This window comes from Sebastes umbrosus, chromosome 24, assembly GCF_015220745.1.
Source record: "Sebastes umbrosus isolate fSebUmb1 chromosome 24, fSebUmb1.pri, whole genome shotgun sequence".
Classification (NCBI taxonomy): Eukaryota; Metazoa; Chordata; class Actinopteri; order Perciformes; family Sebastidae; genus Sebastes; species Sebastes umbrosus.
Window position 1 is genome coordinate 10020024 of NC_051292.1, and position 27084 is coordinate 10047107.

A 27084-nucleotide genomic window follows, 5' to 3' on the forward strand; every position below is an offset into this window, starting at 1 on the left:
TTTTTTTTTTTTTTTTACAGTGTACATTATACAAAAATATAGAGTACCAAAAGTTCACAGTGTCCAAAAGGCAGTGTTAAGTCAAATTCACATCAATCATATTATAACAGCAGAAGTGTCTTTTGGGCGCAAAACTATTAACGGATCCATTGACGAAGGTCTTTAAATACAAAACACAACCTTTCCATTGTCTATAGGCCAAATACACACAAACATGTACTGTATATTGATGTGAGAGTGCCAGTGCATGCAGTCACAAGCACCCAAACGTGAAGACATTATTATTATTATTATTATCATCAGGGCTGTTTGTTTCATGCTACATAACACTGCAAATGGTGAGAAACACCTGAATTCATTTCTTGGTATTTACAATTTAGAAACACAAGATATTCAATATACATTTTACAGCACGGAGTAACTTAAATATTAGCAATACTGTCCTGTTTTAATAGCCTACTACTTTGGGCTTTTTTTTTTACCAGTAGAGCTTGTGAAAATGTTTTATTTGATGTAATTTCAAGGCATTTCCTGTAAAAATCTATATAATTTGGTACTAATTACAGGGAGTGTGTAGTGTACAGCAGGTTAGCTGATCATGCAAAAATGTCAAATTTATCTATATAGCATATTCAGCATATATGGAAAATAAAGATTCAAATAAAAAAGAAAAAAATGCTTTAAATGAAGCGTTTCTTTCAAGGACATTTCCATATTTTGTACCAAACTACATTGTTTTTTTCCAGGAAACTTCTTATTCTGATTTCTGATCTCTAAAGGGGAAGGCATTACCGAATTTGAAAATCACGGCGAGCATGTAACATTTGCAAGCATAATGCCTCCATAATAAACACATTTATACAAGCACCAGTAATGTTACCTCACAAATAGACAGGCAGCCATTCACATTCACATCTATGGGCAATTTAGAGTTCACCTTAACCTGCATGTTTTTGGACTGCGAGAGACAAAATAATGTTCTCTCCAAATTTGCACATTATTATTTGCATTCAGAAATGTAAGAAAAACAGTGTTTAGCATATTTATCAAATAAAAAAAACTCAAAGTTATAACTTATTACATTGCTGCAGAACATTTTTCTACATACAAAAGTCTTTTAGATGTTTTCCCTGCCTTTGGGCAGCCATTGTTTCCCATTCATTTCAGTACACTATAAAGACAAAATGTAGTGACTTGCTTGAGCAAGTTAATCCATCACAGTTATACACATCGTTGAGTAACCTTTTTGCTGCGCGGCGCTGCAGCCGAAAGTTTGTGGCTGATTTATGGTGTGTTCATGCTCTGGTGAGAGGCTCTGGAAAATACAGGTATAGCTGTATTATATTTGGTGATTTATTATTAACAATAACCTTAATGTATTATCATCCCAAAAGTGTGACTGACAAAAAAAGTAATTTTCAGCAGATACAAATAGTGACATCTGTGAACAACACCTAAAATAATTCATACAATCTGCAGAAAAGTTTCATTTTTAACAATGTACAGCACATAGTGAGGTGTCAGAAAAGTCCTCTTCTGCGTTGTTTTCAGTTGTGGATTCTGCTAAACATGAAAAATTAAAGCAAATAAGCCAGAAATCAGTTCATTTCTTTGCTTCAGTCGCACACAGTGAAGGATGAAAGTGTGGGTTTTCTTACAAAGTCATTTCATTTGTCTGCTTTTAAGCACAGATATCAGTCTGTACTGATGGCAACCCACACTTACGTGTCCAAGAAAGAATATTTTACAGTATTACTGAGTCCTCTGAACCCACCTGCTGAAAAAACAAATCAGTCCAGTGGAAATCCAGGCACACACATTGTCCAAGAGGTCTACCTGAAGGCCTCTGGGTCCTAACCTGCTCTCACGCTGCCCTGAGCACAAACAGAGCACCTCAGGGTGGCTGAAGGAAGAGGAACACCTGTACAGTAGGTGCTGGTTTCATTTAGAGAACGAATAAAAACACAGAGAGGTGAAGGCTGCTGCATACCTCTAGCGTTGGCGAAAACAACAAGGACTGTGGTAGACCTGACTACACGCAGCTCCTTGTTGATGATTCTTCTTCTGCCTCAAACAAAAGAAGCAACCTTTTGAACAAGAATGGGCGAGAACACTGCCAGCTTTTCACCGGAGACTTTGCAAGTGTTTAAATACAGGTATTTGAAAAAAATGTGGAAAACTAAAAGGACACTTTAGCACTAATGTCTATGAATATTTAAGCCCGTACAAATGATACCTCCTGTAGACTTTGTTCAACTTGATCCTACTTTCACGCCTTATTTTGTAGAATATTACACAAACTTTAGCATCAACTTGTGGGGATTGGTTGTTTATGGTGCACATGGTGCATGCTCTAAACCTTAAAGTTCTTTGCATGCTGTAGCAACTCGTAAATGAAAATCTGCACATATAATAACTGTGCATGATGTAAAGGAAAGTCTCTGTTGGCACCATAAACTAAATTCAGATATCTCAACACCTGGGCAAATAAAACCGAAACGATCTGCATGGCAAGACGTCATAAAAAGATATCATTTGGGTGAACCGAGCTTTTTTAAAGATCTCATTAACAGATCTACAAATTTGACTGAAAACGTGAGAATGATTTTGGTGTTTTACTTCGATCTTGACCAACAAGCGGAATCCAAAATGTTGACGAGTAAAGAGGGGTTGGGTTTGATTTAAAGAGCCTGGACTCGCCTCCTCTCAGCTGTGCATGTAGGTCCTGCAGGGGGAGTCTGGGTGGAAGTCGTACTTGCTCAGGCTGGGAGGGTAGTAGGTGGTGGAGAACATGTTGCTGGAGGGCAGCGGGGACGAGAAGTGGTTGCACGTCTCGTCGTTCACGTGGAGATTGTTCTTGTTTAGCGTCTATAGTGTGGAGACATAAAGAACGTTTTTTATCCTCAGATAAAAGCACAAAAATGATCACCTTTAAGTAGAGTATACTGTAGAGACTATTGACCCAGCCCACCTTAAACTCCATGGGGATGTACTTCTCATTCTTTGGCGTGGCGTTGCCCTGCTTGTTGTAGGTGAGGTGGTTGGGTGTGCTCGGGTGGATGACCGCTGACTCTGCCGACGGTCGGTTCAGCTGGTGGCAGTAGGTGTAGGCCAGCGCTGACAGTAAAGCCGCTGCAAAGAAACTGGCTGAGCCCACGGCTACTAACTGGAACAAAGTAAAGGCTGGGAACAGACGGGGGAGAAGGCAGAGAGAGAGAGGATGAGACACATGCCAATCCTCCCTTTGGGTTTTTATATTTCTGGTGTACAGCGGAAGTGGACATTGTGGACCGATGGTACATTCAGGAGGGGGGAACATTGTAATTCCTCTGGGAAATATCAACAGTAAATATCAAGTTGAGGGAAACTTCTGTCAGATGGCGGCTCTTGACAAAAGTTCGGTGGTCAGATGTCAAGAATATTATTAGGAACCATCCTTGGGGAACCATCATCAACTATCATTGCAGTCCAGCCAGTAAATGGTAAGGACAGACTAACAGACTTGCGTTTGTTATGAGATGGCTAGATTATTCACAATCAATAGATGACAACTTATCCAGAACTCAGCTGCACGAGTTCTAACCAGGACAAAAAGATCAGACCATATAGCTCCAGTCCTCCCAAAAACTTCATTGGTAACTTGTTATTTTCCGACAATTCAAAATCCTCCTTTTGGCTGACGAAGCACTTGCTGCTCAGACATGCTGTCAGTTTAAACCCCAGCAGATCTCTCAGGTCATGAAGGTGGAAATCTCCTCCCTGTGCCTAAAGCACTTTCTAAGTCCGGTGAGATGGCTTTCAGTATTTATGCACCTAGAGAATGGAACAGCATGCCTGCTGACCTTAGACACTAAAGGTCTTCCTTTTCACTCGCACATTTTCTTAAATGAACACACTGCGTTTGTTAGGGGTGGGGGAAAAAATCGATACGGCATAGTATCGCGATATTTTGCACGGCAATATTGTATCGATACACGGACGTCAAGTATTGATCTTTTATTATATAAACTATTAAACTCTTAACAACACTTTGAACTGCTTTTGTATGATATGCTGCTATACAAATACTAGTTGGAACCTCCATCATACTTGGTCTTGATGTCACCATCTAGCTGCAATCTAACTTTATCAAAAGACCAATGTCAACCCGACACGCTGCCAAGTCCCTTGTCACATTGGGAAAAAGTCACAAACAAAAGCCAATAACTTTGTAACTTTGAACACGTCGCAGCGCCACAAAGTCATTATTGTTACAGAGACTGCAATTTAAGCAAAGTGACATTGATTTACTGCGAATGCGAGAGGAGAGTGAATGCATAAAACCCCGGCAGAATTGAGGAGGTGTGTGAGCTGGGAACAAAGCATCATTATTTAGGGAGAACGAACAGAGAGACTCATCAGTTGTTTCTCACTCACTTCCACAGCTCTGGTCCTCCTGTCCGGGTAAAATAACTGGAGAGAGACAGACAGACGGAAAAAAAACATCAATGTAGTGAAGTAAAATCACTACAGTTTCAAAAGATCAAACAACAAAAAATGACAAAGGCTTCACTGTTCTCGAAGTAGGCAGAATGCTGACATCTCCATTAATTCATCTTTTTCATTTCTACAGAGTGAACAAGTCAGCATTTACTGTGTCTGATTAAACTTTTGTATAACACAAACTGGATTTTTCCAGCTGACAGTCTGCAGCAATTTACTAGACGCAGCAAATTTGCTCCAGCAATTTATTAACAAGAGCATGTGCTTACCCGGCACCTCGTGAGGCTGGCAGGTCCTGGACTGGTTGATGTTACCCTGGCAGAGACCGGCCTCGGGCGCCTGGTCCTCGCCACAGCGACGAGAGCGACGCTGCAGACCCTCGTCGTCGCAGTCCCCCCACTCCGTCCATTCACCCCAATCTGATGACCAAAGACAGGACAGAAATAATGAGAAACACAGAACAATAGTTGGTTTTCTGCCAATTAGTTTACAATTGTGAAAAACGACTTGATTGCATTGTGTTGTTGGCCGTTGCTTTGCTGTAAATCCAGGAAGCTGATTTGTTTTGGACACAAAGTGAAGTGGGGGTGGAGATGGGCTGGACAAGAGGAGGTGGAGGTCTTGTGTTTTTCCTTGATATGTTATATGTTAGAACATTTTGTAGACAAAGTAATAACATTATTTTCATTATTACTGTTGTCATTATTATTATTACGTTTTTTCATTAATTTTTTATTTTTAATTATTTAGTATTATAATTATTGTTTTATTATTAGTTTTATATTAACATTTTTATATATATTTCAATTATATTATTCCGTATTTATTTATTTTCCCTTTTTAATTATGTATTTATGTATGTTGATGTAGATGTTTAAACCAATATCCCCCTCACACTCATACACACACATGCACATTCACTTATGTATATCACACACATTTCTTGTCTTTTTAAAAATATTTTTATTGTTATTGTTGTTATTATATATATCTTGTTCTCATTGTTTGTCATCACTATTATGTAGTCTAATACTATTTAGTTGGAGGCTTCAAATAAGCCCAGTTTTATGCCCCTTCCTGCACTGTATATTTTGTTTTTGTCATATTTGTGTAGTCTTAATTTGTGCAAAATAAATAAACATAATTATGTATTTTATTTATTTATTTTTTGAAGAGTGTTCTTCTTTTGTCTTTAGACATTATGTTTGTTTATATATTTACATGGAAAAGAAGCATGGCAATACTGTTTTGCTATCTTGGAAAAATGATGCTTCACAATAAAAACATTTGAAACTAATTCAAATTAATCGTCTAATTCTGTGTCAATAAATGTGTATCCAACCTGTTTTTAAACTTTTTTTAAAAACTGCACAATAAAGAAAGCCAAAATAGAAATACCATACATTGTAAAAAAGGTAGAAAAGTTTGTCAAATATAACATGCAGTAAACGCTGATGCTTCCGCATCCTTATCTTCTTATTATATTTCCTGTTGTATAGCTGCAGCATCAGCATATCACTACCAAACTATATTAAATATCTCCACTTCAAAAGAAAATAAAAATTAAAAGAAGCTATTTCACTAATATGTAATTGAATTATGTAACCAGAGTAGACCCCATCCATATCTGCTGTCTGTGAAAGGTGTTTTTTTTAATCTACATTAAAGTATTTGATGAGATATCTTGAAACAAACCACCAGAAGTCCGTTTATCTCCTGTGGAAATGACCACAGAAACCGTGTTGACGGTTACCAAGTGTGCAGGTTGAGAAATGTTGGCCGCAGCGCAACGGTCACCATCAGTCAACAGCCAGTCACAGTTCAGTCTGGCTCCTTTGTTTATTGAACAAAAGCTTAGAATAGATGAGAAGTTGATGACACCAATTTGCTTTCCATGTCTCTTCCTCTTTTGAAAGACCAAGGGGGGATAAACGTGCATGTCAACGGTCAAATTTGAACAGATTTTTTTTCTGTTTATTTTCTGACTTTCATCCAAAGCATGCTGGGACAGGCTCCAACAACCTCAACCCAAATATTGATTCACCACTTGCTGTGTGGAGGAGATTTCCCATCAGTGTCCATACAAACACCATTATTCAACCGAGGGAGACGGGGAGAATCTAGGGAGTTTATATTTACGGTGTAACAATTATGATGGATGACAATAAACTTGTGGAGCACTTTTGGAAACAAAGTTACAAAACAGCAGAAAAAGAAAATGATCTAGCTGGTTTTACATAACAACCTGCTGATTTACCTTCACATGCGTGTGTGCTACAGAGCGCCTCCTCAGTGTGCAGGCCGATACAGATGTCTCCTCCGCTGGCAGGAGGCGGGTTGCTGCACGTCCGAGTCCGCTGGTAGTGTCCGCCTCCACAGCTGGCTGAGCAGTGGGACCAGGAGGACCAGCAAGTCCAGGCTCCACTCACTGGAACACACACACATCATACACTTTATTGCTCATCTTCGGCTATTGCAGCTCCACTGCCAGCCAGAAACCTCCCTGTTACCTGGGCACGGTTGAGTGTTGCAGTCCTGATACTCCACCGGGGATCCCACGCAGGCGCTGGGGTTCGTCCTGCCCTCCGCGGTCGAGCAGCTACGTTTCCGGGTTCTGAAGCCTCTGGAACACTGCTGAGAACAGCTGGACCACGTTTCCCATGATCCCCAGCGCACACCTTGAGGCTGGGACAGAGTTCGCCCACTGGTCTTCACCAAGTCTTCAACCAGAGCTGGAAATACACAGAAAACACATTTTATTGGCCTTTAAAGGTCCCATATGATGTTTATTTTCAGGTTCATACTTGTATTTTGTGTTTCTACTAGAACATGTTTACATGGCGTAATGTTAAAAAAAACTTTATTTTCTTCATACTGTCGGCCTGAATATGCCTGTATTTACCCTCCGTCTGAAACGCTCCGTTTTAGCTCATTTCAATGGAATCGCGCTGCTAGGCAACAGCTTGGGTCCATGTGTACTTCCTGTCAGCTGAAGACATTCACGTACACTGCAACCGGAAATAAACTGGGACCCATTTAAAATGTTTATGTTTAAATCTGTGAAATGGTCTAAATATTGTATATTTGTGACCTCACAAATGGACAGAAATCCTGATGGCTTGTTTCAAAGACACAGTTGTTGACTATGGGCTGTGTGTATTTCTCCACGGATTGAGCGTTTCGATACTTTCACAGTATTTATACAACACTTTAACCTGGTTTATAAATAAAAAAGGCATGAAAATCTCACTTTTTACAATATGGGACCTTTAAAATGCACCATAAATAGTGATTTAGCAATGCACTGGAGCAGTGAGATAGAGAAAAGAAAGACTGAAACCATTTTCATTCAAAAAAAATGAGTGAAAGTTGATCCCAACATCTTCTGATCCGCTGCTGCTGAATGAGTGAATTGTTCTAAATCTACACTTCAAACATGAACTGCAGGATTTTATCTTTTTATTGCCAGACTCAGCAGACAGACAGCCTGTTATGAAACATTAATTAGCGAGGTGTAATCTGGGCCGCGTTGAAAAAATGAACTAGTTTTCTGTTACATCCGCCACACACACACACAATCACAATCAGAAACCATTTCCATATGAATGAGGAGCACTTCCTGAGGCGTTCAATGGGGACAGCAGAAATATTTCAGGACGAGAGCAGCTACAGTGAAACAATAAAATTAAATTCTTTACATATTTTGGAGTAAATACCTAAACTGATGTGATTTTATATTTTTTGTTTTTGTATGAAAAAGATTCCTTGAAAGGAAAAGCCATGGACATGTGCTTCCCCCATGACGGCTCAATGATGTTTAATCAATCTGCTGATTGATGTCTGCATACAGTTTGGCTACATCCTGCGTTTGATGAGACCAGCTGTGTTTATTGTGGCAAACTGGGAGCTCCGCCACCAGCGGCACTCTTTAAAGCCCAATCAGATGCAGTTCAACTCAGCAGGTTTTTACAGATACTGGTTTTATTAAACTGTTCTGTGGAGTTAGACCAGTTTTTAGACTGGTGGAATCCAAAAATAAAGACTGATTCAAACCTATAATTTGCCCCCAGGTTAAGGTGGCATCTGGCTATATACCTGCAGTCTAGCAGGTAATGACCACACCAGCTGTGTTTCCATGGTAACCATCAAGAACACCTGCTGGCAAGTGACAAGAAGAGGTGTGATTTTGCAAAGACTGCAGAGCAAGAAGCGAGAGTGTAAAGAGGTGTAAAGCTGGCGTTTCCATCAGTACTCACAGTCAGTCTGGCAGGCTCCAGACCCGTCGTTGGGGCAGAACCGGGTCTCCATCTTCTTCTTGCCCAGCTGGAGCTGCTGGGGGTCGGGGAGCAGCGCCCGGCAGGTGTACCTGAATCTCTGCTCTTGCCTCGACCCGTCTTGACTGACGTTGACCGGCATCCAGGGGGTCCAGGGGGTGTTGCGGCGCACCTCAGGGCAAGCCTCGAGATTACACGCCTTATACTCCTGGAAAACAGGATGGGGGAAACGTATCACCAATAATGCAGAAGAAAACAGCCACTTCTGTCTGTTCTGCTGCAGGTTTTCTTTGTCTCCCAAAGCCACAGGATCCCACTGTTTCAGTAATTCATTATAAACAGCTTGCAGAGACACGCTGCTGCCTTCCATACATTTCTGCAGGGACTCTATTATACAGCTAATTACTGTGTTTAATGGCACTACGTAAACTCTTCTGGTGGCTGTGACGAGGCAAAGCTTAAGGAAGGCTGCACCTCGCTGCAGACACACAATTGGCATTATTTATAGGTGGGAAGCCAGTGAGGGATCATGTTCTTTTTGCAGCAATAGCAACCGCAACCTGTTGATTGGGGCTCCTGTGAGGAAGGGCAGAGTAAACCTCTAAGTGCGTCACACCCTCGCTGTGAAGCTTCTCACCAGTAGCTGTGGCACTCTGCCCCCTATGGGGGCCAACAACGGCCAAAAAATTAGAGAGAAAAAAAGGGAAAAAATCCCATAATCCAGCCGGTTACATTCATGCTCTCAGGGGATTAATCATGAATTAACCAATAATCCACCCTCTAGCAAGTAAAGCCATAAGCATCTATTAATCCAAATATAACTTAAAAATAAATAAATAAATTAATTAATTAATTAATAAATAAAAAAAGTAAATAATTTCTTCTCTGCAGATAAACATGAATGAGAGGTGTGGTTGCTTTAAATAAATGTGACTAAATTAATATATACTGTTTGAAAAGGCCATGGCTGTGTCACTCACTACTCACTATATAGTGGACTATATAGTGGCTTCACCATTTTGTAGTGCTGTCTGAATGTATAGTGAGAATTATTACACCCTATATAGTGGACTCAAAGTATCCCACAATGCATTGTGAAAAGTAATGGACAACGATGGTCACTAACCGAGCACTATATACCTGCATGCGTTGCGCTGAAGGAAAAATGGCAGACGGACGAGAGGAGAGAAAGCAGCGCGATAGTGACAAATCCATGAGTTGTGGCACAAAAGTAATATATTTAATGTGAGCAGAGCATCACAACACATGGCCACAAAGTACTTTGTAAGTATTGATTTGGGGAAATACACTTATTGCTCCCACGTTGGCAGCATATCACCGCTTTACTCTACCAGTTCTTACCTTTCACAATAAAAGCCCTAGATATATACGCTTGCATCACTGCTTACCAGAGCATTTCGCAAAGAGGAAACTCAACAATATTGCCTAATATCACAAAAATAGATGGTATTTCATTTTGCCGATGAGGTCTATCTTTGTAGTTAAAGCCAATAAATTCAGCGTCTTTCTAAGCACCTTTATCCTAATTTCTTGAATAAACAAGCACTACAGTACCAGGGAACATCCAGGACAGCTGTCGCCGTTCTCACAGGTCCTGGTCCTGGAGTGGACCCCCCCTCCACACTCAGCACTGCAGTGAGCCCAGGGGCCCCATGCTGTCCACAACACTGGCAGGGGACAGGGCTTCTTCTCATTGCACAGCCTGGAAACACAGAGACACGGAGGTCGTTCCTATTTCACCTCTGTCCTGTATGTTTCTATCGTAGTTGAGAACATTTCTACCTTTTTCTACATATTCCTTCTCACCTCTCCTCTCGGCCCTGGCCGACGCAGATTCGACCACCGTGGCGAGGCGAGGGGTTGTTGCAGGACCGCTGCCTCACTTCAAATCCGATACCACAGCTGCTGCTGCACTGGCCCCACGAAGACCAGGGAGTCCAGCCGCCATTCCTGACGAACAGAATCCATATATCCATGTACAGTTACTAGTTACTTTAAACTTTAATGACAAGATTGTATTGCTTTAACTATTTTCAGATGTATTAGGCCTTTGTGACGTAATGAATCTGCAGAAAGAGACTGTACCTGGAACAGTTTGCCACCTGGATGGTCGGGCCTTTGCATTCGACGCCACCACATCGGGCCAGAGGTCCGTCGCACGAGCGGGCCCGACACACGCAGCTGCTGACGGAGCCCTCGCCGTCATCGTGGTTGCAAGGCTGCCACGGCGCCCAGGAACCAAAACCGCCATCCTGCGTCAGGTTCCTCACCTCCAGAGAGGATTTAAGGGGATTAAAGTCCACGTCATACGCACAAGGATACGTCACATTTGTCAGAGAGGAGCTCTTGATAAAAAGCTAAGCATTTATATACAGTAAAGACTAATGCACCAGACTAACTATGTGTGTGTCTTACTGGGCACTCAGTGATGTTCTGGGTCCACTGGTTCATGTTGGAGCTCTCCTCGATGGTGCTGCAGCGCTTCTGTTTGTGATCCCAGCCGCAGTAAGGGTCCCGAGCTTCCATGCACTGACTAATACGAGCACAGACAACCAGTCAGTCATTGTTGCAGTTGCAGAATTATAAAAATTTATTTTTTGTTAAATCAAAATCTCGAGTAGTTTGCATATTTCTACAGTGGACAGCCAGCAGGACGTTTTAAGATCAGAATTGCTTTCCCTGTATTAAAGGACTTCTGTAATGTCTGCTTTTGTCTTGCCAAAATATGGACTGACAGTTCAAAAGCACTTCCTTTAAAATAAACGGGGCTCTTAATATAATCATCTTTGTCAGCGTTTATTGCGGGCCTTTCAGACTTGGCCACCAAGACCTGTTTGTCTCTTTGATGGCGCTAAATGATCGACTGCAAGAATTGGATTTACATTTGCTTTTAACGCCGCTAATTTCTTTATCACATTAATCGATCTTTCAGAGGTTGTAGTGGACTCAGTTTTTAAACTGGAGTGAAGATACTCCAAACTTGCGCTAAATTTAGGCGAGGAAAAACTGTCATGGCCATTTTCAAAGGGGTCCCTTGACCTCTGACCTCAAGATATATGAATGAAAATGGGTTCTATGGGTGTTGTTAATTGATATCCAATGATAAATATATACATAAATTTGCATAAACAAGCATGTTTGTCTCCCTTTAAGGTACATATTGAACAGAAAAATGTGCAATTAATTTGCGATTAACTATGGACAATCATCTGATTAATTATTTTATTCAATTAAAAGCCCTATTATCTATATTGAATCATATCAATGTTGTTATAATCCTATGTTACTAGTTTCCTTCTCTTCTGATCACTTATAAAACAAAACTAAAAGTCTATAAATCTGCTTCTCATTATCTGAAATCCACACTCAATTTTCAGAAAAATCCTATTTAATGCTGCACTTTTGAGGGTCTATCGGACGAATCGTACCGTTCAGCTGGATAGCTGGAGCAGCGCTCTAGTGGGATCTTCACCAGTCTGTCATCAAGCCCAACAATCAAAGATCTGTCACTGTGGAGGATTTGAAGGCTCTTGATTGGTCCGATTTGCCCCGGAGGTAAGAGCCTGAGCTCCTCAAGGTAGCAGCCTTGAAGGCTTTTATTGGTCGTGGAGAGAGCCTTCAGGATGGTGCCGTACTCTGATGAGACAAGATGAACAAGGAGAAAAGTCTCTTCATCTAATTTTATTACAATTCATTTTAAATCAGCAATATAATTGTCTTTTGCCGTTTCGCTCACCAGTTCCGATGTACATGACGTGGTAGAGGGCGTCTCGGCCCTGCACGATGTCCACCACCAGCTTGGAGAAGCGCAGGTTGTCCTGAGTGAGCAGAGGGTTGATGGTGACCGGCTGGACCACGTCGTTCATGAGGAAGAGTCGCTGAGCGTCCTGGAGGCTGCGCTCTGTCAGGTTCCCACCGGGGCCTCCCTCCTCCAGCGTGCCGCACTGAGGGATTAGTGTCACGTGTTTAGAACGTAGGCTGGTTTTAAGTCTGGAGGTTTCTTTTCAACAAAACACTCCTTTTGAGCTTTGCTTTGCAACAGAGCCTTCATGAATGTTTTTAGTTTTACTTTCTCATTCTTTAGTCTTTAGTTTTACTTTCTTGCTGTTTTGCTTAAAGGGATAGTTCAGGTGTTTTTGACGAGGGGTTGTATGAGGTAATTATGGATAAGTACCTCATACAACCCCACTTCAAAACACCCGAACTATCCATTTAAAGTCAAACTTTCTTCCAGGAGAATGATCAATATGAGCTGCAGAGACCATTACTGACAGAAGTATATGTTAAATAAATGCAAATCTGAAATTAAAAATAAAACTAATGCATATGAAATGCAGAGATTACATAAATTGAAATGTCACTGTGATGCCGATTTGGGCAGCATTTCATATATGCATACGGAAACTTGCCAAGCACTTATTGTTGGAGGTATATCCGATGGAGCTGAGCTAGACTTTTCTTTGTGCTATGCTGCAGAAAGCTATCTCTGTGCTCGGCGCACCAAGATGAAATGAGTGTCGGTCTTTTGAAAACATCTTGGGGGAAAGGAAGGCTGGGAAATTATGGAATGACACATTTTCACATCTATCAACACCATGTCGTCAGAGACGAACGGCTATGTGGATCCAGTGTGTTTAAATGTGTGAATTACCTGGAAATTGGGTATGGGGTTTGGGGTGGAGAGCCAGGCGGTGCGGGGGTTCTCCTGGTAGCGAAAGGGCCCGTTGAAGGCCTGCGTGATGGAGCTCAGATTGAAGGCACAGACGGCAGAAGCTGATATACTGTTCCTGAAGGAGGAGGAGGATGGGATCACAGTCAGATCTCAGCAAGACAGAAAGCAACCCAACAGTATACTGTATAAAGTGATTATAATCAGCTCCATCTCAACCAGCTAAAACACCAAAAAGCTGCTTACGCATTAATGCATAACATTTTGAAATGGGTCACTCTGTATAATGAATACTTTTTGTTGAAATGACTGTAATTTTACTGAAGGAATATTGTAAAAGTGGGTCTTTTTATACATAAACAGTGATTGAAAGTTAACAGACTTACAGGTCAGAAAAAAGTTATCAAGCCAATTCAAAATAATAGATTTGAACCAAGGGACATAAAGAATCGGTTGTTTCCATATACAATATTTACAGGCATACTCCTTGAGGGCGTCGGCGTCCTCGACCGACTTTACTGTCTTTCAGAGGCTGTAGAAGGGCTCAGTTTTAGAGCTAGAAGAAGGAATTAATTGGTACAAACCATGTCATGGCTAGACAACCCTAAAAAGGTTAACTTTTGGCAGGAAAAACTGTCATGGCCATTTCTCACAGGGGTCCCTTGACCTCTGACCTCAAGATATGTGAATGAAAATGGGTTCTATGGGTACCCACGAGTCTCCCCTTTACAGACATGCCCACTTTATGATAATCACATGCAGTTTGAATGCAGTATAAATGTCTTATTGTCTCCTATTCTAAAATGGTGTGTTTGAATATTTCTGTATACTGGGGTCCCTAAACAGTCTTAGAATTGCATAAATTGGGTATCACTGTGAAGCTGAGACTCTTGTGGATCCAATGAGCCCAACTGTATTCATGTGTGATGATGTTAGTAGCCATAGGAGACATTTCATTGTAGTGAGACCATTTTTGTAAACTTGACCTCCCTGTATAAAATGAGCTGTGGTGACCTCTAGGATAATCACAGCCTCATGAAACTTTACGGCCACAAACTACAGACCTAGAGCATTCTAGGGTTTCTGAGCAGTTTACACAACAGAAGTGCTCGCCATCTAATCGCTGAAAAATGCAATTCTTGCAGAAATCTCCAAATGACAAAAGTTTTTGATACCAAATCACAGCATGACTTTTTCTATGGTGTTCCTCAAGGTCTTGGTGTCTTAATGTGGTATTTTGGAGGGATTATTGATCATTTCTATCAATTAAAATCTAGACAAAACCTTTAAAGTGTCGTCTGATTTGGAGTGAATATAATGCATTTATGATTTGATGTATGGTGTGTAATTTTTTTTTCCCATAGATGGTCCCAGTCTATCAGTGCCTCATAACCAAATCACAGCCTTGTACTGTATGTGATTGGTACAAGGAGTCTGAACTGGTCCTAGGAGCAGGTTTTAGCACATATCTCCTCAGTATGTATGAGTGTAGGATTATTACACTGGGCTTGGAGAGTTCCTGTGATGTTTTCAAGGATGCTTCACTCTGTTATTAATGAATGTTACTCACACATTGGTGGTGAAGATGCCGTAGATCAGGTCCTGCTCTGGGAGGTAAAAGGTGCTCTGCAGCTCGTTGTAGTAAAAGGGGATTTCTCCCGAGCGTGAGCAGTTGAGTCGGGCCTTCATGAAGGTGGTCCAGGTGTCCTCCAGAAGGAAACGTCCACCCATGTCGTTCTTGCAGACCCGGGCCACGCGAGAGAACACGATCTTCCCACAGTCGTTCTCAACCGCGGTTTCTCTCAGGAAGAAGTAGGCGAACCGACCGATCTCATAAACAGACACGAAATTAGGCTCTAAAAAGACACATGAGAGGGAGGAGAGTAAAGATATGTAATTATATGACACCCATAAACAGAGACATGTGTGCTGCTTTGTTTACCGTTGAGCCATTTGGAGTTGTACTGGGCGGTACGCAGCGGCGGGATGTTCCCCAGGCTCCTGTAGATGACGGGGTCACGTCCCGAGAAGTCGATCACCGTAGCAGCGTACAGCTCGCCCCTCTCTGTCACCATGGCGGTGGAGTTGTGGCGCGGGTCATAGGGGCACCGGGCAACGCCGTTCACCGTGTCCAACACATGACTGATGTTACCAATCTGACAGAGTGGGAAAGAAAACAACTGAATTCACAACAAATGAACAAATAATTAGAAGGAAAAAGAGAATCTGCTGCTTCTGTTTTAATATTTGGTTTGCACAAAAGATTCATTTACTTAATTTTTGTGTTGGTGGAGGGTGTCTTCATAAAAATCTATCATTTATATTAATACTTTTTGGGATCAAAATGCCAACAAAACCAATTATTTTCGGAGCATCCATGCAAAGAAGAGCCTCCTTAATAGGGCTGAAACGCTGATATTAATTGATGATATTGAATTAATCGTTTATTCCAGAAAGTTAATCAGTTAAAAAAGTTATTTATGGAGCTCAAATGCTGGTTCAGCTCTCATGATGATGAACTGTTGTACCAACCTGCCTGGTTATGCAGACGGGGGTGAAAGCGTTGGTCCCGCACGTGAAGAGCGTCCTCCCACTTATCAACAGAACCCGGATGTAGTTTTGACACTCCTCCTGCACACAAACACGCCACAACTCAGCTCTGTTGTTTTAGTTGACCACATTTTGAACAGAGTGAACAAAGAGATTCTGTATTATATGACACACAACACGCTACCTCAGACTTCCCCTTGCTCTGACATGAGCGCCTTGTGTCTTCGTCGGGCGCCCATTCTGTCGCCTGGGGAACAAAAACAGAAATAGTTTGGTTTGCTTATGAATAAATGAACATGAACAGCATCTCCTGCAACATGTTATAAGAAAATGAATTGAACTAAAAACACGTCACATATTCTCTAACATAAGCCTGGCTGACGTTACCTGTATGAGCGAGGCGTTGCTCAGACTCAGTCTGAAGACGAAGTTTCTGTAAAAGAGATATTTAATGTTAGAGGTGAAGCAGCAGAAGCGCACACACCGCAGAGCATTTAATACACAAATTCAAGGAATATATGAGTTTTGTCTGCTTTCAGTGTTATTTATTCGTCACCTCGCTCCCACAATGAGCTGGTTTCTGCTCAGGTCCAGAGCCAGCTGGGAGAAATCCTTCACTCCTGGATGGGAGAACTCCGACATCCACGGCCTCAACGCTGCACAGAGGGAGAACAACAGGACGGGGAGACATGTAAGAGGGGGAATGAGTAGTGCAGAGCCACAATATGAAGTGCATGGGAACCATTTCTCCACCAAATGGTAGCTGGCTCACAGCTCCAGTTAAGCCCTCAGTGTTTTTACTGATGTGTCACATTTCTCTCCAGTGAATCACCTGCAGTCTGACAGCTCCGCAACCTCCCATGAGCCCTTTGTTGTAAAAAACTAAATGATGCTTGAGTGATACTCATATTTCGTTTGATTTTTCTTGTGGTCAGTGATGGTTGAAATCATCACAATATTAATAGAAGCGAGCACAAGTCCAATCTACATTTTGATTTCATTCTCCGTATTTTATTTGCTTTATTTATTTGCATTTTTTTTTTTTACCTTGTAAGCACGTTACGACTTTGTTTATGAGAGGTGCTGTATAAATAACGTTTATTATTATAATAGATTAAATTAAATGGTCTTGATTTAAAGCCTCCATCCAGACTGAACAATAAACAAGCCGCTGGCTGTTTTACATTTGGGTGGTGTGTGTGAACAAACCCCATAAAGTGCAACAAATGAATCCTTCCCACCGTGTTTCAGAGCAAATTACTGGTGTCTAAATCAATGCTGCTTCTTTTTATCGGACGGCCTTAGCAGCTTAATGTGGGACAAAATGTATCCAAAACAAAAACAGCACGGTTTGCCAGTCCAACACTTTGAGCTGAATGGAAGCTGACATCCTGTCAAAGATAATATCATCAGAGGCCCTTTCACAGACAGCTGAAGAAGAACATTTAATGAGGCCATACTGTAGGCATTAAAAACACTTGTATAAACCTTTATGTCTGTTCAAATGTCCTAGCATTGTTCAGAAATATTTTCAATATTGAGCCTTGAAGCGCAAGATAAACTCTTTAAAATGCCACCTGAGAGCTTTTAACACCACCACGCTTTTACTATATCTATATTTGTAATACTTATTCTTTATTAATCTCATGTAACAGGTACACTGGATACCTGTTGCCTTTAGAATTGATCTTAAAATATCACTGATTACACCCCAAGTTATTTATCAGATCTCTTATTGCATTATGTCCCTTCCCGCACCCTGACATCCTTGGATGCATCATTCCTTGCGGTTCCAAGGTCTAGATATATATACAATAGTGACAGAGTCTTTACAGTCAGGGTTACTCTCTGGGTTTTTATGTGTTTAGTTCTTGGCTTTTAGTACATTTCATTCTCCTTGTGTTTCAAATGTGTTTTGTTTTCACAATAAAGCACTTTGAAAGGTGCTACATAAATAAAGTGTATTATTATTATTATTATTAATGTCTGTATGAGGTTTCATAAATCAGATATAAACCATGAAATGGATTTACAATTGTTTAACGAGCTAATTATTTCAAATGATGTTGCTACTAGAATAAATGTTACATATTATATAGTTGGGTGAAATGTTTACAAATCAGCTTCCAGACCAACAAAGCATGAATCAGACACAAAGATAACGCTGCTATAGATAACCAAAAATCCGGTATCGGCAATGGATGTTAGGCCACATAACTTGAATGTGGACACGTGTTCCCACTAGAGTAATCGTTAGTTGCAGCCCTTTGTTCCCACAGTACGCTGTGTGAACCGATCAGGACCGAGGCTTTTGACTTGTGTTCGCTATAGCCGATGATAGCGACCAGAGGTTGAGAGACAGATGTGGACGTGTCCTGGAAGAAGGACGGGTTCTGATGGACCCACCTTGGTAGGAGACGACAGGATGCTCCTTCCTACTACAGTCTGCTGGTTTGATGTGAAGCTGCTGGGACAGACACACAGACGAACAGATGACCAGCACGAGGCCACAGGGGGAGAGGGCCCACGCCCCCCACCCTGACGTAACCATGGCTACAACCACATCCAGTCTTCTATCAGGTCCTCAGGAAACACCTGTTGGAACGGAGGAGACATCTTATAAGCACAAGACCACAAGAATCAAACACATCTGTATTTGTCATCCATATGTGCTTTACACTTCTGCACACCCTTCTTTGCTCTCCGTCCGCCTGTCCATCCGTCTGAATTAGTTTTGCCAGTCCCCCCCCCAGCCCAGCGGTGGCTCTGTCTGTCTGCTCTGGGTGTCCCGGCCCTCAGTACTGTCAGCAGGACTCGGTCATGGCTAATTCACCTCAAAAGGCCAGAGCCGCCAATCTCTCTAATGCCGACTCTCAAGCCGAGGGTGCCATCAGCAGAGATCTTTGTGACTGAGGAGACCTATTCAGGGACGAACCTGGACCTGAGCCAAACAGGAGAGGGGGGTGAACTCTGAACTGTGAGCCACATGAAGGGTCTTTGTGTCAACATCAAAATCCATTTATGTACAGTACATCAAATCTGTTCAGAGATGATGATCTGAAGATAATGATCATAGGCACAGGGGTCGCAGCAAAGGCGCGAAATGCTAAGAATTATGATCTAGGCTGTATGCTGCGTGCGCACCGATGCCAGCACCTGTTGACCTTTGTGGACTTACTTACAGCATTTTGTAATAATGTCAAACAACGTGCAGTGAAGAGCTGAGAAAGTAATGTGAGAAGTTCCCTCAGTGATGCCAAATAACTCCAACAATGAGGCCAACAGGTAGAGTACAGCTGACAAATGGAGCTCTTTCCTCACCACTGTGTGAACATACGGACATCCAGGTCAAAAGGACGATTACAGCATATGAACATTTTACAGTTATTTTTAGTATGAGATAAACACAGCGGGGGTTTGACACCCCCTATCCCAGCCATGTCTTTTTTCGTGGGAAGGAAGACAACGCAACATGCTGATGAGACCTAAAGACTCAGAGACTGACGAGAGCAACACAACTAACTTCTATCATGAAAAATGTGAAATTTGAACACTTTAAATGTGTTTTCTATGTATTGTATTGTGGTGAAGTTATTAATAATGTAGCAGTGCTGCTCGGTATGGAGGATGAAACCTGCCAAAATAAAAAAAATATTAATAAATAAATAAATGACTCAAAAAAAAATAAAAAAATATATATATGTCATATAGTGTAGCGAAAATAATATTAAAAATAAATGTAGCCATTAATTAATTGATAAAATGTGAAATAAATTGATTTTTATGTTTTAATTTGCTTCTTTATTTATTTACCTTCGTATCAATTCCCTTATTTATTTACTCTTTTGTTTAATTTTGTTAAACTTTTGTTTTTATATGTTAATTATATATTATATATGTTAATATTTTTCTATACAGCCCATCTAATAAAATAATTTATATTACAAATATCACCCAGACATCAGCTGGGATACATTGATAGCTTTGTAAATGTAGCCATGTAAAAGTACAACTCTGAAGTAGTCTACTTGAATTTAGTAGTTAAGCCTACGATACAGATATACTATATATACATCTATATACACCACCTCCACCTCCACCTCCAGCCTCAGCCAGTGTCCTGCAGACAGCTGTACCCTGAACCTCCACCTACAGCCCTTAACATCCACCTGCACTGCCGGCTCTACCTAGAGATTCTGCCAGGTAGCTTCACCCCGAGCCGCACTACCGCCTCCACCTGCAGATTCTGATAAGACAGCTGCAGCCCGAACCTCCACCTAAATCCTCTTCCAGCAACCTGCACTGCTGACTCCAATCCTATTGCCATGTCGAGACCTAAGTGGAACAAGCAGGGACCAGAGATACACATGTAAATATCACTTGTCAGATGTACCAGAAAGAGCTCTTCCTCCTCCCACTCGTCTGGACTCGAGGTAGTATCGATCAGACTGGTGTGTAGCAGCATGAGATTTTTGGTGGTACCTCAGTGTCTAGCCATGCATTTTCAGTTAATCTGATTTTTTTTAATGCACGTTAGAAATGATCAAGCCTGTAGAAGTCATTGAGTGAAACAGGGATGTTTTATATCCGTAGGTTGTGGACTTTAATCTAAAGCATTACCGCTTCTCCCACTCTCCTTTAACCCTTAGACCAGTTTCATAGCAGCTCTGCTCTGGAGAATGGAGGCGGTGAATGTCTGCCTGTCTATTGCTCACCAGGAGGACTGAATGTGTGCGGAGGCAGAGGTTTTTCAACCTGCTGGGTCTGACATTGCTGCTTAATGAAGCGACAGGAGCAGAGCCTTCACCGCTGGCCCCGCTTTTGTTATGTGGCCATGCTCCTCTCACGGTGCTAAGGCCGGCCAGTGAGAGGCCTAGTGTTCTGGGTTCTCGTCTATTCAGCACAATGAGGGGGAGCAGCAGCAGACGTCAGTCAGATTCTTCAGGGGCAGGAGGAAATGTTCGGATGCAGATTCTCACTCTGTGATCAGCTTTAACTTAAAGGGCAAGGACTGCATGCTTATTTTAATAAGGTTGTTTGTCAGTGCCCTCCGATCGTTTTTTTTTAGATCCACCACCTCTGTTAAGGTTTGGTTACGTTTAATCAATTAAAAGCACTTTGTTAAGGTTAGAGAAAGATCATAGTCATTGTTAAAAGAAACATAGGCCCTGTTTACACCCGGTACTAACATGCGTCTTGGGTGATCCCATCACAAGTGGACAGCTCTAAGTACGTCAGTTCACACCTCAACATGCGTCCCCAGTGACCACTTGTGATCGGATCTCACTTCCTCGCTCTATATGCAAATAGACACGAAGAAGAAGAAATCAAAACAATACGGACTGGGTCTTTTCCTTGGCAAACCAAATCAACCAAGATGTTTGATGCACTCGAAATATATCTCTATGGGCTTTTCGAAATTTTCAGACGTCATGGACAAAATCAGCTTGTCCATCATCTCTACTTTCAGAGACGACCTCCAATCTGTCTTGATTCTACTTAGACAGCTGAAGAGACTGAGGTGCACGTTTTACTGTCCTTATTTTTTACATAGGCCAAGAATTGGTCCAATGGCAACCTGGGAAACCTCACTGTTGAGCCCTGTTAGCACTAAGATATGTGGTCAAACGCGTCCCAGATCACCTCGGCAAGTTGTTTGAGTGATCTGATCAAAATGCATCTTGGTGGTCGTTTACACGTGTATTTTTCAGAGCTGTCCACTTGTGATCGGAGCACCAAAGACGCATTTTAATGCCAGGTGTAAACACGGTCATCGACTTTTGGTAGCAGACAGCATGCAAACAGCAGTCTACTGTGATAAAGTCTGACATTTTAGACACGCTGTACGCCCAACCATCTACCCCGATCTTCCTGAGAGGTTTCTGCAGCGCTTTAATATCACGTTACTTCCACCTTTGTTTATGAGAGAGGACAGCCATCGCTTGGATGACCACAAGAGGTCGCTTGTCCAGACTGATTTCTTTGAGAATTTGAACAAACAACTAATGTTGTAATTTTTTCTGATGAGGACAGTCTCAAATAACGACCGCAAAAGCTCGTCTGTGTTGTCAGCACTAGGGTATAGATGATATACTCACTATAAAGTTGACCAAGTCGTCCTTTAATGCTTCTTTCGAATCAGCCAAAACACTGTTTAGATTTGGTAGGAAAAAAAAACAGTGTTGATGGAAAAGTAGGAAGTAAAGGCGGGCAAACATTCAAGCCTGTTTTCCTGGATCCATGAGCGTGTCAGAACCTTCATTCATTCATGTCGCTGAGCTGTGTTGGAAAAACACCATTAAAGCCTTAACAACCTGTGAGCAGATTAGAAACACAGAGTCTCCGATTCATGTGACCTGTATGTGTTTGGACTGTGGGAGGAAAAAAACGCAGGAACACGGAGCGAACATGTGACCCCCACACAGAGAGGAACGCTGCCAAGGTTTTAACCCTCTTGCAGCCGCCGGGCATGAAGTTTAAGATGCGCTGCGTCGATGAAGCAAAGTATGACAGGTGTATACTTTATCTTATCTACTGCAGCTCTGTTTGCAATGTGGTTAATCTCATTCCCCCGTGAGAGTGAAAGCTCACTGAAACATCACGTGGAGCACTTCACCTCGCTGAGAGAAAACACAGACTGCATAACTAAGATGCTCTACTCATGATCTACACAGACAAACACTCAAAGCAGATCCTGTGTTTGCAATCATTTCCACTAAGATCCTGACAATTTTGCTCTTTATGTTTAAAGTATATACTCATTGTTAAAATATATTAGTAGCAGAAATGCATTGGTAATAAACAGTGGCCTATTTGAAAGGAATAAACAGCTTCTTCTTTAAAACCTGTGCACATTCATAGATAGTTTACCTGCCCTCTTATTTCACTTTGACATTTATCACTAGTACGTGGTTTGTTGCGGTGTCTTCAGTTAATAAATATATAATGCTGCAATCCATTGTGCTCGGAACACTGAAAAAAAATGACCTCCGACGCGGAAAAGTACAACGGAGCGGTCATTCGAGTCGGAAACTCGGGCGAGATTTATCTAGCCTGAGTTGGACGACATAAACACACCCTGACGTCACGGCAACACGGCGCCCAACACAGTGAATTACCTTTTCATCTTTTTTTAATTTTATGTAGTGTTTTACGCAGTGTGCCTTCTCTTCCCGTCTTCCCGACTACCGACTTGCAATGGATTGCAGCATAAGCCCTGTATGGTGAAAAGGTTAAACTATGCGTACCCGTCAATATAGAGTTTATTAAAATTGTCTTTATCATTTCTCAATATACAGATTTGCTGGATTTAAATCAGTTGTTCCCAACCTTTGTTTTACTTGTGACAACTTAAAAAGAAGCTGTGTTTACTTGTGACCTCTTTATATCGTGATTTTTCTTCCTCAGATTGTGACATTTAAGTACTTTAATCTACGCCCGTAGATGTGAAATTATCCAGTGATTCACGAGCAAAAAGCAAAGAATCAAAAACTAAAATAAACTTCCCGTTAATCCTACAAAGGTTAGCAGAACAAGCTGCAACCTCCGGTGAAAACAAGTGTTTTGGACAGTGGTAGTGTTCCTGCAGCTCTTGTAGTTACACAAAGTTGACACAAAGTTTAGCCGGTTATTAGACTTTAGAGTTGGGAGGAAAAAAAATGTAAATCTCCTGGTTGTTTTTTTGTGTCTGCAAGCTTGAGACACTTACTGATCTTACGATTTGAAAGCAAGCTTACAAAATTAAAGTAAAACAGACCTTGAGTATTTTTTTTTGTGAGCCTCCCTTTCTTCATTTCAAGAACTTTCTATTCAAGCCCTCTTGGCTTTGTCTTGAGACAAACTGAAGCAGTAGAACATTTCAGTCCTTTCAGGAGCCAAAGGGATGGCCCTCCCATGGTGTGTGTCACTTGGATACCTTCGCTGCCTATATATGAATGAGTTGATTCGATGGAGAGAGGAGGGTAAAGCATGGATGGATCTCTTTTGTGGCGAATGTGACCATTAAGCTTGCTCGAAGTTTGAATGCGCCAACAGGGGCAGCCGCGCTGACACTGTGAAGGTGCTGTTTCTTATTCTGTCAGGATGAGTAAAACCTCTTCAGTCGTTTCTCACAAAACAGCTATTATAGGGGAACTATATGTCGCGATCTGACGACAAAAGACCTTGAAAATGCTTAATAACACTTCCACTAAGGATTACACAGGCTACAAAATGAGCATGCTGAGACATCGGGGTGTACACGTTAAGCGAGCTTCATTAAAATCCTGACAAATCCTCTTTACCGAGGGTGATAGATGACAGGGAAATTAATTACAAGTAATTATTTCCTCATTCAGAAGCCACGCAATTTGTTCCTCCGCGGCATCAAAAATAAAAGGAGGGAGTAGAGCGTTTGACCTTCGTATATCAGCCTCTTGTCTCAACTCTCTTGTACTTGGACTTCATCCAAAAATCATTAAAAGAAACGGTGAATCGCCCCCCCAACCCGCTCCAAACTCCAAATTCCTCCCTGAATAAAGAGGGCTCACAAAACAGCAGCTGCTACCAAAAAGCATATCTCTAAAAAAATCTCTGAGCGTCACAGCGGCAGCTCCTACGTGACGGTATCCCTCACCTATAAAGTAGTAATATGAAGTCAGTTCAGTTGGAGCAAACGGACACTGAGAGGGCATCCAAAATCTCTCCATCAAAATATTCAGAGAGGACCATTTCCGAGGCAGTGTTCTCAGCTCCTTCCTACCGGGGTGAATGGCCTCTCTGTGCAACCTGCCAACTATCTGCCAATGGCCGCTCTCTTTTACAAGTGAATAGACTGAGTTTAGCCACAGTTAAAAAGACACACTAACGTGCCATGGCTGCGCCACAATGGCCGCTCGGGTAATTTGCCAAACCTAATGATGCCGGTTTGGCCCCGGCTAGAGGAGGTAGAGAGCAGGAATCCTAAAGAGGCACACAGCTGCACCGATTCCCTCTCTTCCTATCTCCCCTCTCTCATCTCCGTCTCCCTCTGTGCTCTTATCATCAACTCCATTTCTCTTGCTTTCTTGGGGGAAAGACACGACTAGGGTGTGTTTACGCTATCACTACTATCGAGACTTTATCCCACATTGAAGGAAAATCATTAGACAAGACTGAAAATTACAGGTCTGCTCAACCGTCTACCTGCTCAGCACCAAACACCAGATGGGGACACAGTTGGCGACTAGCTGGTGAACATAGAGGAGAATTTAGCAGCTAAAGAGACAGATATTCCCCTCAGGAGCTGCTAGAGACCAATATCGAGCTAATAGGAGAGCAACTATTGGAATTACATTCATCAGCTGGCCAGAAACACAATACAAGGCCACAATAAGAGCCTATGGACAGAGGGTGTAGTATGCTGTTCAGATTGTAAAGCCCTCCAATAAACTCAAAGAAGAAGAAGAAGCAGAAGAAGAACCTTAATCTGATTGGTCGAGAAGATACAGGTACCGATACAGGTACAGATAACCGCATAGGTTTAGTAAGTAACAACACTATTCCACTGTGATGCGGCCACCGGAGCTGATCGCAGCCACTCTAGACGACGCTAGTGATACCAGACACACCACAGCACGTTTCAGAAGCATCCCCAAAACGTCCCCGAAGCGGCTCTCCGCTATAGGCGCCTGACGACTGAGTTGACCTTTCCACGGAACAATTAAATCGTTTAAATCGTGGCCAAAAAAATGCAGCTTTAAGATAATAAAAAAAAACTTTAACTTTATTAGATTCGTCATATACATACAGGTACATACATGAAATTAGACCTGTGCATTTAACCCATCCTTAGGAGCAGTGGGCTGCTGTACAGCGCCCGGGAAGCAATTTGGGGTTCAGTGTCTTGCTCATGGACACTTGGACATGCAGACCGTAGGAGCAGGAGGAGGAGACAAGTAGGATTGGACCGCCAAAGGATGTATATTCGCCTAACTTTTAAATGGACAATAATCAATAAATAAGGCACTATGCAGAGGCTATAAATCCTCTCGACATAGAGGGGAGGGACTGTATTAACAGGTTCATCAGAAACTTTACCAATTTTTGCCAAAGTGCATCCACTATCTGACTATTTATGTGCAATAGAAAAGCACCAGTGCAGGTCAACACGATACATTCGTGCATATGATTGGACTGAGAGCCACAAACACACCAAAACCTGCAGCCAACAACAACTGAATCCACACCTCTTCAACGTCATGCCAAACCGTATACAGTAAAGTGTGACCACCTGTTATCACGTGACTGATGTTCCACGTTTAGGTCACGTGATGACAACTGAGCCATCTCCATGACAACCGAGCAAACTCCCATCCAGTGAGGAAGACCTTGAGATGAGTTTCAACGCTCCGGAAAAAGTCTAGTAAACGCAATATTGTTCCCAAGACTGATGAGTATAACATCCGACAGTCTTTTAAAAAAATGTACCGTGATAAGCTTCACAAAAGTAGTATGATGCATTAGCTATTGGATTTAATTAATAACAGTATACAAAACTGTCCACCCCTTTAGGAGGTCTTGTAAATGGATGAAAACTATTTAAACTATTATGTTTAAGTGCATGTCATTTTAAAGGTGACCTGCAGAATACAAATTATAGGTTTGGATTGTATTATTTTAGTAGTTTTTGAGCCTAATCTCACACATTTATTCTTAAATTAACCGTTTTGAGTGGATATTCTGCTGTTTGTGTTGAACTAACATCCAACTAGGCTGTCTTTAAAACCCTCGGGTGACTAACAGTCTTGTCATGGAGAAGGATCTCATCAAATCGAGTCATTGTTACAGACTAAAGTGAAGATTATTGTGATGCCAGATATGACTGGTATCTCCCAGTAACGGCTCATACCTCACACTCCGTAAAATCACCATAAAAAAAGCAGAACAAATTAAAGATTTGTAAGCCAACCTTGAATCCTATTAGTCATCTAATCAACTACGAGGAATGCCAGATATTATATTGGGAGAGAATAATTGCAATTTTTACATATAAATTGCCAGGTGGTTGCTTGCTTCTAGTCAGCAATATTCATCAGTATCCCGAGAACGTTGCCTGAGGTTACAATCAGT

At 41.8% G+C, this 27084-nt stretch overlaps 1 protein-coding gene across 1 annotated transcript in view; it reads right to left on the minus strand.

Moving 5' to 3' along the window:
* The window catches only part of LOC119483455 (semaphorin-5B-like), a 34589-nt gene continuing 7505 nt past the window's right edge, over positions 1-27084 (minus strand). Inside the window, exons 3-23 of the mRNA XM_037761555.1 lie at positions 18403-18591; positions 16553-16652; positions 16384-16429; positions 16181-16243; positions 15979-16077; positions 15389-15602; positions 15017-15302; positions 13429-13564; positions 12514-12721; positions 12206-12413; positions 11193-11310; positions 10863-11047; positions 10584-10727; positions 10332-10479; positions 8739-8964; positions 6993-7214; positions 6740-6910; positions 4752-4901; positions 4417-4452; positions 2972-3183; positions 1-2868 (exon numbers count right to left, since the gene is read on the minus strand). Coding sequence (XP_037617483.1) covers positions 2707-2868; positions 2972-3183; positions 4417-4452; positions 4752-4901; positions 6740-6910; positions 6993-7214; positions 8739-8964; positions 10332-10479; positions 10584-10727; positions 10863-11047; positions 11193-11310; positions 12206-12413; positions 12514-12721; positions 13429-13564; positions 15017-15302; positions 15389-15602; positions 15979-16077; positions 16181-16243; positions 16384-16429; positions 16553-16652; positions 18403-18547 — 3279 coding nt within the window. The 5' untranslated portion in view covers positions 18548-18591 and the 3' untranslated portion in view covers positions 1-2706. The remainder of the gene's footprint in view (positions 2869-2971; positions 3184-4416; positions 4453-4751; positions 4902-6739; positions 6911-6992; positions 7215-8738; positions 8965-10331; positions 10480-10583; positions 10728-10862; positions 11048-11192; positions 11311-12205; positions 12414-12513; positions 12722-13428; positions 13565-15016; positions 15303-15388; positions 15603-15978; positions 16078-16180; positions 16244-16383; positions 16430-16552; positions 16653-18402; positions 18592-27084) is intronic.